The 12,465-nt window shown below is 38.6% G+C and overlaps 1 protein-coding gene and 1 long non-coding RNA gene across 2 annotated transcripts in view; one reads left to right on the top strand and one right to left on the bottom strand.

Moving 5' to 3' along the window:
• The window catches only part of LOC103396543 (cadherin-12), an 18,659-nt gene extending 13,932 nt beyond the window's left edge, over positions 1-4,727 (bottom strand). The window contains 3 exon segments of the mRNA XM_017042355.2: positions 130-299; positions 862-986; positions 4,415-4,727. Coding sequence (XP_016897844.2) covers positions 130-299; positions 862-986; positions 4,415-4,699 — 580 coding nt within the window. The 5' untranslated portion in view covers positions 4,700-4,727.
• The window catches only part of LOC103396541 (uncharacterized), a 41,155-nt gene that overhangs the window by 1,264 nt on the left and 27,426 nt on the right, over positions 1-12,465 (top strand). Inside the window, exons 3-4 of the long non-coding RNA XR_523366.2 lie at positions 4,181-4,318; positions 4,457-4,681. This is a non-coding gene — a long non-coding RNA (uncharacterized LOC103396541). The remainder of the gene's footprint in view (positions 1-4,180; positions 4,319-4,456; positions 4,682-12,465) is intronic.

Raw genomic sequence — 12,465 nt, 5'->3', positions numbered from 1 at the left:
ATCCACCCACTCATACCTCCACCCATCCATCCATCCATCCATCCATCTATCCACCCACTCATACCTCCACCCATCCATCCATTCATCTATCCGTCTTAGTTGTTTTTCATACGGCGATCTTTCTCATACCGACTGGGGACATCTCTGGGACACTGCCACTGTACGGTCCATCAGAGAATCTGGGCGCATTGTCGTTAATGTCTTGTACCTTGATGATGAACTCCGACTCTGGCTCTAGGGGGAGGCCTGTTTCGATGTCAACAGCCTGCGCTCTTAGTGTGTAGAAGGACTTCTCCTCCCTAAAGTTAAACACAGAGCAGTACATAAACACTTGAGTGAATAAATGAATAAATAAGTAACTGTAGATAATGCCCTGTTTGTTGGTCTTACCAACGATCGCACACGAACACTGGTCTATAAGCAAATTGGGATCAAGAATGTCATGGTCTGTGAGACACTCAAGACTGGGATGGAATCTTGTTGTCATGGCAACATCATCTTCACTCATTCCTCTTCTATCTTTGACTACTAAGTCACAGGTTCAATGTTAAAACCATGTGTCGAGTCTCTGGGGTGAAATATCTCTATAACCAAGATGTGTGTGTGTGATTTGAAATATAATGGAGATGAGATCTAACTCTGTCAAATATAACACACACATCTCTATTTATATCACCCTTATGCGATATAATTATAATTGAAAAAAAACCCCAATATGTGTAATTAAATCGTACTTTGATCAACTAATTGGATGCCCTACCAAAGCAAATACAATATAGTCATATTATTTGTTCTGTAACTTGGGAAAAATAGCCTTTTTTTCAGTAGCAGCAGTTGTTAGACTCAGGTCATTATACAAACCTGTCCAGTCCCACTAGAGCGTGGATATCTCCTGTAGTTTGATCGATGGTAAAGATGGACCCTGCTCCCTCTCCTGACAGGGTGTACCTCACTGATTCGTCTCCATGATCCAGGTCAGTGTGGAGCTATGGAGACAACAGAACACAGATAAAGCAGTTTTCAAAAAGTAGCCACAATCAAAACATCAGTAGTTGCTAATGTCAAAGATATCCATCAGCACTGAGGACTTAACAAAAGTCTCCTTGACTTTTTATCCTGTTGTTTTAGAATGATTAATGGTGAACATATGAAGACTGTAGGTCTTGTATTCATGCTTGGTCAGTTATCTTTTTGTTCTTGCTGTTAAATCGCCTGCAAAGGGATGTAATTAAACAGCACAGACCAGCAGCTTTGTGTGTTCACTTTCACAGACCTACAATCAGTCAGACTAATGGATTCCTGACCTCCTGGCATCTAGCACTTTGGGTCTACTTTCCAATTTCCTGCTACCACTTAAATGGACACCTCCATATCAGCAACAACAATCTGGGCTGTTAATGAAAACACTTTCATGACGGTCACCACATTCACCCATTTGACAGTAGTTGGATTGCATTGACCCGTCCCTGTCTGTATCACTTGTCCTGATTAAACCACAAATCTCCCCGGTTTGAGGAAAATAAAATCTGGGACCTCTTCTCGGTAGCTTTGTTACCAAAAAGTCAATCTTTTTTTTTTTTATTGAGCTTGTCAGCATTTAGCCAAGGGTTGGTGTTGAACTTTACACAGTGCATGCTTTAGAGCAGGGGTGTGAAACCAGCTCAGTGTTCAATCAGGCCCGCTTCATGTATTTTGTAACACTTCATGTTCAGGGTATTTTTTGTAAAATTGTATTTCATTAAATATGAATACATAATAATAAATATCTAATATATTTGTGCTTCTTTGCATGAAAACAAAGGAGGAAAACATCAACGTATTGTTATTCAAAGTTAATTCGATTATAATTGGACTGGTCCGGCCCGCGCTGATATCTAAATAGAGTTTGACACCCCCTGGTTTAGAGGGTTGCAGTGGTATCATGACATGCAGAAGGTTCCAGGTTTGATTCCGTTGCACCAGGAACGGCACTGTCACTCTAATTAAGTCTATAAAGTCATATTATAAACTCTCAGATTTTAATATCAGATCACAACTTCTTACCTTAAAAAATTAAATTGAATCAGCAAGCGGTTGTCTCCAGTGTGTCCACCAGAGGGCTGAAACCTGGAGGCTCATCAGCAGGACAACACTCCAATTACATGATTTATTAATGCAACATTTCAGCCAGACGCTGTTTCCCAGCAGGAAATTCAGTCAATGTTTAATCATTGCAGAAGTTGCCCTGCTGGTAATTTTTCTCACTTCTTTTCCTACGCTCTAAAATCTTCAAAAAACAACCGATGACACACAGGGATCAAATGTCCAAATTGAGAATTGAGGCTTGTTCAGGAATAGTAATTTCAAATCTCATGCACAGTCAAAATATTGAATGAAACTAATGGTAAAATCTGATTGTGATCAAGTGGTGCTGAAAGGACGACCTTAGCTAATAAAACCATGGCTGAAATACAACAGGAGAAAGAAAAGAGACTCAATGGTCAGAAGAACGAAACGCAGTGTAACGCCGGCACACAGCCTCTAAAATATTAATTGTTGCATACTTGACATGCAAGTACACACGTCTGGAACATGAAGGAGAGACGGTTCAGAACATGGCTTGTTAACTGTGCTGCATTTAAAGCATCTATGTTGCAGGAGTCAGGAAGGTTGAGGAGAATTTCCCCCTTTCAGAGCAGGATCCATCAACTCTAACCTTGTGATGGAAGTCACAGCTAAATAATAACAATAAAAATAGCACAGTGTTATATATTGATAAAAGTTTAAATTCAATAAAACCCGTTGGGGAGGCTCGTTGACAAATCCTCGCCTAATTTGCTGCTCTGCCAAATGCACCGCAGCATATGTTGAGCCAGATTTGATTTCTGATGAAACCCTCTGCTTAGACACTCCTGCTGGGCTGCCACACTGACCTTATTCAAATTAATGAGAGGGCTGTTATTTTTCTCGGGGCTTGCAGTGTGTACTGCATCAGTCTGACCACACACACACACACCACACATAAACCATGAAGTGTGTTTTCATCCAGCTCCCCTGTTTACCTGCAGATGTTTTATTTTGTTAACTTAATAACTCAACATTTTCTCCATCAGTGAATGCAACTGTACTGCACTTTTATTCATCTCGATTAATCATGATTAACCGTGATTAAGCCACAGCGATCACGTGATAAATCTGATCAAAACTGTTGTTTGACATTTGACAGCCAAAGTTAAATATAATTATAAGCACTGCTTATCATTTGCATATCAACTTTTTTTAAAAACTAAGTTGGTTAATTAACTTTTAATGAGAAGGGGGGAAAAAATGTGAACAGTTTTTTTTTTTCCAGAAACTGAGTTGTTTCTGAAAGCTGATGTGGAATAATTAATTACTGTTGGTGAGTGCCACCAACCGCCTGGTCCTGCACCACCCACACCTGTTTGTTGGCACTAGTCTGAACTCTAGGGTGTTAAAATCAGCTGAGTGGAAGCAAGGTTGATTGTTGATTGTGGACTGTGCTTGACCTCTGGGCTGCTGATGTTGATGCTGATTGCGAGTGCACCACAGAAGCTGACCTGTTGCCAAAGGGTCACAGAAAATCACAGCTTATGTGGAAAGTTTATTTATTTATTTATTTTAATTAGTCTGTCTTTTTTAAATTAGACTACAGGTATCCTGTCAACCTGCAATTATTACAGTTGAGAAAAAAACAAACCCTAGCAACAGGCTCCAAGTATCGCTGATTTAAAATCTGTCAGTAACACGAGTAAGGGCTACACAATATGTGACAACGTGACTAAATTAGGAACAAGCTCGCTCGCTAAAGATAAACATCACAATGACAAGACCCCCCCCTGCAGTGAGACTACATATATGGTGTATCTGTACACATGTACACACATATATATTTTTTAAAGGAAGGGGAGATTGACCAGTCTCATGACAACAGTTGCTATATATGTTACTTCTGAAGATTTAAGAAAAAAAATTAAATTAAATTAGAAACAATAAAACCCTGTTAACTCAGTTATCTACACACAAGTGACTATAGAACATGCCCCTCAACACTTCATTATTAGGTTATTTTGCCTTTGTTCCTTTATTGGACGCCATCTGAAGTTGATGGGGTTTGACTGGAGTCTGGGTTAATTTGATTTTCTCAAAGAAATTCTGTTTTTTCCCCCTCTTGCTTCCACAGCCTTCACCACCACTGTTCCACAGCGTGAGTCTGTTTCTGTGCCCCAGCTGGAGGTCTGGAGGTCTCGGGCTTCTTTTCTGAGACAACACTGCCGCTCGTCAACAGAGCTGGGCGACTTGGTCAAGAGCTGCTGCCACAGTCAGTACAACCAAAAACAAGCTAACAGTAAACCGAAGAGATGTTCAACACAGTACACACTGCTAGTACTTTATTTTAAAAAAAAAAGAAAATTACCTTTCCAACATACTGTGGTTCAGAGCCCATATACTCCTCCAGGACAAAGAACTGGTTCCATACCCATCCTCTTTTTGTGCGACGAGTCTTCGATCTCCAGTGTCTCCTGAGCCTTGGTCCATCCCCTAATTTTGCCCTGGTGGACATCCTCATGTCTTTGGCGTTATTTGCCCCCCTGCTTTCCATCGTCGTACCCATTTCTCTGCTGAGGGTATTCGGGGAGCAGCCATCCAGGAGGAAACAAAAGCCCACGAGAAGAAGAGCCAGGTATTTCCTTGTGATCATCAGGGAGCGCTTTTGTCAAAAGAAAACCAAAAATAAGAAAAAATTCTAAAAGTTTGATACTTCTAGGTTGGAAAACGTAAGACATTCAAAGTTGGCTTTTATTTCCAGTATGATTTCCAGAGTGATGAGGAGTTCAAATTTAAAATCTCAAAATGTGGTTTCCTTGGTGGAGATGCAGATGTGAGGTTAGCCCAGAACACTTTGGTGGAGTATCTCGGTCTTCCATCAGAGATGTTTTAAAATCTTCTTGATAGCAACATTCTTTAGCTTCAAACCTAGAGGGGCAGAAAACGGTCAAATTAGTGAATGTGGTTATTTTTTAATGTAAACTTATTCACTGACCATGAAGAAATTATTTATGTAAAACATTTATAACAAACTTGGCCATACATGAAACCAGAAGTGGAAAGGAACGAATTACAATTACTCACGTCACTTTAATCGAGTAGTTTTTGTAAACAATTTGTAATTATTTTAAATTTTGCTTAAGTAGATTTTGGGAAAAGGGAAAATTGTTTAAGTAAACACAAGGGCACAAACTTTACAACCGCGCAGTGCAAAGTGAACGGAGGGGGATGCTGAGAGATGCTACGATGCATGAGCCAATCAGCGTGAGGAAGAAGAGCATGCTCAATGCTGTATTCGATATCTAGGTAAATAAAGCTACTCGCGATGTCTTTTAGTTTATGTTTTGCTATATTTCTGTTTCGTTTAATTTTTTTTAGGTTAGAAAATATTTTTCATGACAAAAATGATTGAAATTAACATGAAAATATTGGATATTTTAAAAAAAACCCAAACATTTAAAATATAGCAAAACTCTCGCGAGATAATAAATATAAACAAAATCCGCCATGTACTGAGGGAGCGAAAGGAGAACCGTGACATAGAGAGGGAATAGTGTAGTTTAACGTAGCCAAAGAACGTTGACTAAGAGCCTAGCCTTCGTTGGATGATGGCCGGTGTCGAACATGAAACGGAGGTTGAGGATCGCCAAGCAGAGAGCACCCGTGGAGAAGAGGACTCAAAAAACGGAGGAAGACCTTGGCCATCTTTGTTTGTTTTCAAATGCAAACGAGGCAACAACTTTATCATGCGATGCAAGCTGTTCCTGCCCCGGCGGACAGAGCCGTCGCTGTCGAAACTTCAACGTCAAACCTACCAAGTCCTTTGGCGGTAAGTTGAGTATCTGCTTTCGGTTAAAACAGTCTTCTGTTAAGCAAAATGTGCCTTTACTATGTCGAATATTTTTGCCTAGCTTAGCATCCATCCTTATGACTAACGTTTCAGTGAAGTCGCCTCACGTTTGGAAAATTAGCTTTACCAGAGCACGATGAGAAATAATAATAAAAGTGTATGATTTTAATTGCAGTTGGTCTCTAATGGAATTATCTTAATTCCTGTATAACAGACTGGGTTGTTTTAGCCTAGACTATGAGCAATGGATGGATGGTGATAGCCCATCATAATGACAGCTGGATTGACCATGCAAACTTTGCAGAACTTTGTGAATTTGCACTAAATGTGACGTTAAAAAGACAAATGTATATTATGATAGTATTAAATATAAGGGGCGGCACCCCATGTTGTAACCTGGTAGTTAAACAGCATCAACATTCTAATTAAACAAACCAATTGCAGATTGGCTGTATTACCTGTCCTTTTTTTGCATCAAGTAATTTAAAGTAACTGAGTAACTTTTACTCAAAGTACATTTTAAATTAAGTATTTACTTTTACTCGAGTGGATTTTGTGGGTGCGTACTTTTACTTGAGTAGAATGTAAGCAAATTAAAGATACTTTTACTGAATAACATGTTTTAGTACTTTATCCACCTCTGCATAAAACCCCTGTTGTTTAATACATAGTTTGCAATGAGATCAAGATTCAACTGTCATTGTTTTCACCAGTTTTTTCTCCTGTTCTCTGAACAGCAGGATGTTTTAATCCAATGTTGAGCAAATGTGTCATTTTATTAGCGTTAAACATTGATGCACAGCACGACATGATTCCTCATGAACATTTAATAATAACAATAAAGCAGCTGAGCAGAAGCAGGCAAGTCATGGCAGGGAGTGAGTGCAGAGTGATGGGGAGGAGACGGCAGGGGAGCAGGAACAGGTGCAATTCCCAGAAAAGCCAGAAGTCATCAATCTTCCACTCAGGTGGAACGAGGCAGTGGCTGCTTTACTTGTAGCTACACAGTGATCCTATGTAGAACCGCTGTATTACTCTCACCCATTTATATTCATCTATAGCGCTTACTTTTAGATGACAAAAGCAATTCAACAGGAAATACCGATGGAATCACATTTCTCATTTATTCAGCAATTTCAGTTTTGCATTGCGTGTTTAAATCTAATTTTCCGTGGTATTCCTAATTCCCCAGGTAGTTTTCCACATTTAGAAAAATGTTTGATAATTTATTTTTTAAGAAAAATAGACTTTAATAGTCTATTTAGAATCATGGAGTAAAAAACGGCCTTGTCACTGAATATAACACATTACAAAACATACTTGTCAGCCTCAGCATTATGACCACAGACAGGTGAGGTGAATAATACTGTTATGAATTTATCACAGCACTTAATGAACGTTTTGAACGCAGTTTGGTTGTACATGAAACACCCTTGTTTCTGTGCAATGGTGATTAAAGTCTTTCTATTTCTATTCTATTTCCATTTGAATTAATCATTTCTCTTTTATGAATCATCAACACCCTTACAACTTGTGAACTCCAGGAGAAAAGAGCAGAATCTTAATGACATTGTTTAAAAAACAAAAGCTTCATGAATTAGAGATTAGGCATTAAGAGGAGGAGGAAAGGAAAAAAAGAACAATAGTAGTTCTACTGAATTACTGAAACTTAATAATAAAAAAAATCACATTAAACCAAACACACCAAACCCTAGTCAGAGACAAAATACTATGTGTCTGGCACCAAAAAATTAAAGGTTTGGATTATTATTTTTTAAAGATTTTTTAAGCACCCAGGCAATGTACGTGATGAAATACTTGATAATGTGTAATTTATTTGAAACATAAATGAAATGGGCAGACTTGTAGCTTACTGACTCTGCATCGTTAAGTTTGTCTTAATTATAGGGATGAAAAGTAATTAAAATTCATAATGTGTTTCTAAGCATCTGTTTTAACCACCGATTTTGCTGACTTGCTGTCTAATTTTTTCAGTTATGCGACATTTTCTTGATCACTTGAATGGCCTCCATGCCTTAAACTAAATGTTAGTAGATGAGCCTCCAGTCAAGATGGTAAATCCTGTCACTCCCAATCCATTTAGGTCAAATTGGCTTAGCAGCTTTTCCTGACCTCTCGTCTACCTTCATCAATCACTAGATACACACACCAAGCATTTGTTTCCCCTCCGTCCCAAAAAATACATTAGTGAGCAGCAGAAATCTAACCACTGATCTGCTGCATGGCAGTGCAGTGCCCAACTTGGGAGGTGGAGCGGGTCATAACAAAATTCATTTGAATTTTTTATATATATATATATATATATATATATATATATTTATTTATTTATTTATTTATTTTTGTATGTACAGTGGAGTTTTAAAGCCAAATCTGTGAACTTGTCAACATGTGGAATCATAACAGTACTTTCATTTACAAACCAGGGGTTCCTGCGTTTGAAAAACTCTGAAGTCGGACCTTCATCAGACCTGGTAGGACTGAAGTTGACATTCATGTTCTGTTTCAGGTGGAGTGAGGACAGCAAGATATTTTTTATTTTATTATTATTATTATATTTATTACCATGTGGACAGTAAAGTTTGTGACCCTCTAGAACACACTTTTGGAAACACAGTGTGATGTCAGCAACCTTCTGAAAATCTAGACTCAGTTCTACTGACTTTTTAATCACAACCTAGACTTTAATGTTCTCAGTGGGCCGTTGACTTTGTTGTTGTGTTCAGTGGCTAGGGAGCATTATAAACATACACAAGTGATCTATGTGCAGGACACAAATTATTATTATCATATATATATATATAAATACATATTTTCGGTCTGCTTGCACAGGTTTTCTGTGCCTTTTTTATGGGGAACACGTGAGGATGACTTTCATTGTATTTTTCAATGCATGCAACAATGCATTACCAGAGCAGCATTGTTGGTTATGAACGTTCTAAATAGTGATCTGACTTAAATTTGGTCTACTTTCTTTAGTCTTTTTTTCAGAGAGCAGAAAGAAAGTGCAGCATCCTTATTTCCAAATGTATTTTGTGTTTTCTTTTTACAATAACTGGGATGCAGATTTAACACTAATAAACCTCATTTGTTTTTAAGACTGCAGAATAACTCGTACTACGTACGTCACCTCATTATTTTTAACACTTTCAACAGACATTTTTACCCCATAAAAACAAACTACACTTAAATGCAATGTAAATGAGAAAGTTGTTGGTTCTCATGTTCACAGTCTTCCTCACTTGTTGACTTCATCCTCACTAAGAGCGCAGCGAGTTGCGCTAATGCGATGGAGATCTGAACATATACGTGATCTCGCTGCTTTCCCACATCAGGCATCAAATAATGCGACGTTAACAGATTAGAAGAGAAAAGGATTAAAACATATAACATTATTGCTTGTAGATGTGGATGACGTAACTGTTAAGTACAGAAGATTACTTGATGACTAATGTGTACGACACACAGCCTGAGCATCGGCTCTGTAATTGTAGTCTGTTTTTAGGCTCTAACAGCTCACAGAATACCCTGAGAAAATGGTTCAAATATTTAAAAAAACAAATCTTTTTCTTCACCTAATGTAGGAAATAATAACAATATTAAAAAAGATTAAATAGAAAAGTCATTTTTCACATCAACTACAAACTACAAGCTTATTCCAGGTGGAATGTTTCCTAGTTTTAGAGCAGTGCAAATGTCCTGATTCCACTGCATCTGTCACTGCTTTAATTGATTTAAAGGAGCTTAGTACTACCACCTTCTACACACACACCCACTGTGGCGATCCCCACCTGTCACTCACTTATAAGATTAGGGTCTCAGACCTTTTGTCAAACTGATGACAAAACACAACTGCAACACATAAAACAATAAAGTTGTTACTTTAACTGGAGACAGGCTTCAATAATAAACAGGTACAGTGTGTGTCTGTCGCTGTCTCTTAGACTACGCGACACCATAGTAATGTTAGGAGTTAAAAGCCAAGCAGATACCTCACACAGACTCCTCAGTGTCTCCCCTCTGAGTCCAGACTCCTGTCTGCGGCTCCTGCTCGCTCCCTCACCTTGTTAAACCAAAACAAAACCAAGCTGCACTTTTCTCTCCCTCTCTCTTCTTTGCTCTGGATTTCCTCTCGCTCCCTGGATGTCTCACTTAGTCCCTCCCCCTCTCTCTCTCTCTCTCTCTCTCTCTCTCTGTCTGTCTTTCTCTCTCCACCTCTGTCTCTCTTGAATCCTTCACATGCCCCAGTGTCTACCTGTATTTCCTTTTGTCTTTCTTATCTTTCTTTGGCACCAGTTTTTAAGGCAAAGTGTAATTTGGCGAAAAAGGTTCGCGGTTAAATTCCAAGTTCAAATTCATGACAATAAGTTAAGTTTTGTGTGTCCTTGTACACACATTGTGCCAAATAAAAAAAAAAGAAATAAAAATGATGATAGATTCCTGTACTCCCTCTATTTAATTTTTAATATGTCATCAAAAAGTCTAGGGTTTAGAGATTGAACTGATTGAAAACACACACCGGCTGTCATTGTCATTTAGTCAAATTTTACAACTGTGATTTGGGCTTAATTAAAACCAAAGTTATTATCACAGCTTCATTGTAAACACAGATGGCTGGATGAAAAATCACCCTCACGTGGGACAGACCTTCATCGACAACTGATCAGTCCAGAGCCAATCATAAAATCCTTGCCTACAGTTAAGACACTTAGTTTGTAAATTTACTTTTTAAAATCAATAATTTGACAGTTCAGGAGCAATAAACACGTTACCACCCCGCCCCCCCAAAAAAAATCATGGCCGATTGGTAGCAGTTCAGAGAGACTGTGTGATAAAAGTCAAAGACTCATGTGATCTACCTTTAATGCTAGAGGAAATATATGTACTGTATATATATATTAAATATCAGTATATTTCCTATTAGTTATATTTAAAGCTCTGATGGTCTTTAATAAGATAAGGTGTAAGCAATAAAGCTCTCAAAAATACCATAATCAGTTCGACAGTTCAATGAACTTGAATATCTCAGGTTTAGAATTTTTCTTTTTTTTTTTCACCAACTTTATTACAGAATCATTGACACATACTCTATGCTCTTAATGAGAAAGTAAAAAATATGTCTGTCAGTCACAGGTGTGAAAGATGTAAAGTCTTAAATGAAACCCTTGTTCACTCTTATACTTATAGACATGCACTTTATTCTTTATACTTTAAAAGGACTTTTTGACTGTTTCCCCAGGACTTTTACCCCTCCCTGGGTGTTACCTACTCTCACTTGGTGATTGCTGATTGGCCTCAGCTCCACCCAAGACCCTGAAAAGAACAAGGCGCTAGAACAATAAACGAGTCGGTAAAGCTGGAAGCATGTGGTCATGTCTGTGTACCATGCCGGTGACATCACAGCCTAGATTAAAAAACTAGAGAGAAAAAAAACACCATTCGATCATTTAATCTAATCTCGGCAGCCTTATCAGTAAAAACAAATGAAAATTAGTAATGACTCTGAACATTACACACATGCCTGTGTGAATATAGATGTAATATATGACCTGCTCTCACTGCCTCCTCTCTCTTTCCATCATCTTATTCCCATATTTCCTCTCTCTCACTACCATACTCTCCCCCCCACCCCACACACACACACGTACTGTACACACATATTGTGGATTAGCAGCACATCCCTCTCGCTCCATGCTGACACCACAGGGGTCTTGATCTGGTTGTAAAGTCCTTTATCCGGATTCTGTTTTGACTAATTACTGAGTAATGTTCAGCCGTGTGTCTGTGCGTTTAAACACGTTTTTATTCTGGTAATTCACTGGCTGACTTGGCTGACTCCAATGGTGGTGACAAACAAAGGCCAATGGAGAGTTGATTATTGTTTAAAAAATATTGCTGGTAAAGAGAAGGAAAGCAGCCTGTGAAACAGGAAAGGCAGGGGTTTAGGTTAGTGTATCTTTTTATTTTTTTAAAGAAAACCACAAGGACTTGTGGAGGCAGAGAGCTGGCAGACATGTGGAACATGATGGAGCCATGGAGTCACTGTAGACATTTTGTGTGTTCACAGAACCAGTGGGAAAAGAAACAAGGCCTTGAGGATGAAGGTGGACCTAAACTGTTGCACCAGGGTGCAGAGAAAAGGTTGTGAACATGTTTTAAAAAGATGGAGGAACGTAAGGTGATGCCTTGTTAGTTATTCTGTTTACTTATAAAAGGAAATGAAAAAACAAAAAGACGTGTACACACACCTGGTTTTCAAGGCAAGATGCTGTTAGTGTTGCTTCAGTTGACTTGCTCTGTGCAGGTGGACCACACGGACTGTTAACAACACGTGTGCCCTGGCATTCAACCTGAAGCCAGAGAGAAACGGCTGAGATGGTGATTGAAGGTGTTGCAGCTCCCTGCTGTAGTCATCTGAGTGCAGTTTCGTTTTATTTGTCTCAGTTTATAGTGAATTAATTAACCATAAATCCCTCTGTTTATGTATTTCTGAGGGCTGTGGAGAGATGATACAGAACAGCTCCGTGTCACTGACAAGCACAGAGACGAGT

Source organism: Cynoglossus semilaevis, chromosome 20 (assembly GCF_000523025.1).
Source record: "Cynoglossus semilaevis isolate Cse_v1.0 chromosome 20, Cse_v1.0, whole genome shotgun sequence".
Taxonomy (NCBI): Eukaryota; Metazoa; Chordata; class Actinopteri; order Pleuronectiformes; family Cynoglossidae; genus Cynoglossus; species Cynoglossus semilaevis.
Note: the sequence above shows the minus strand (reverse complement) of the source record. Positions and strands in the feature narration are given on the sequence as shown.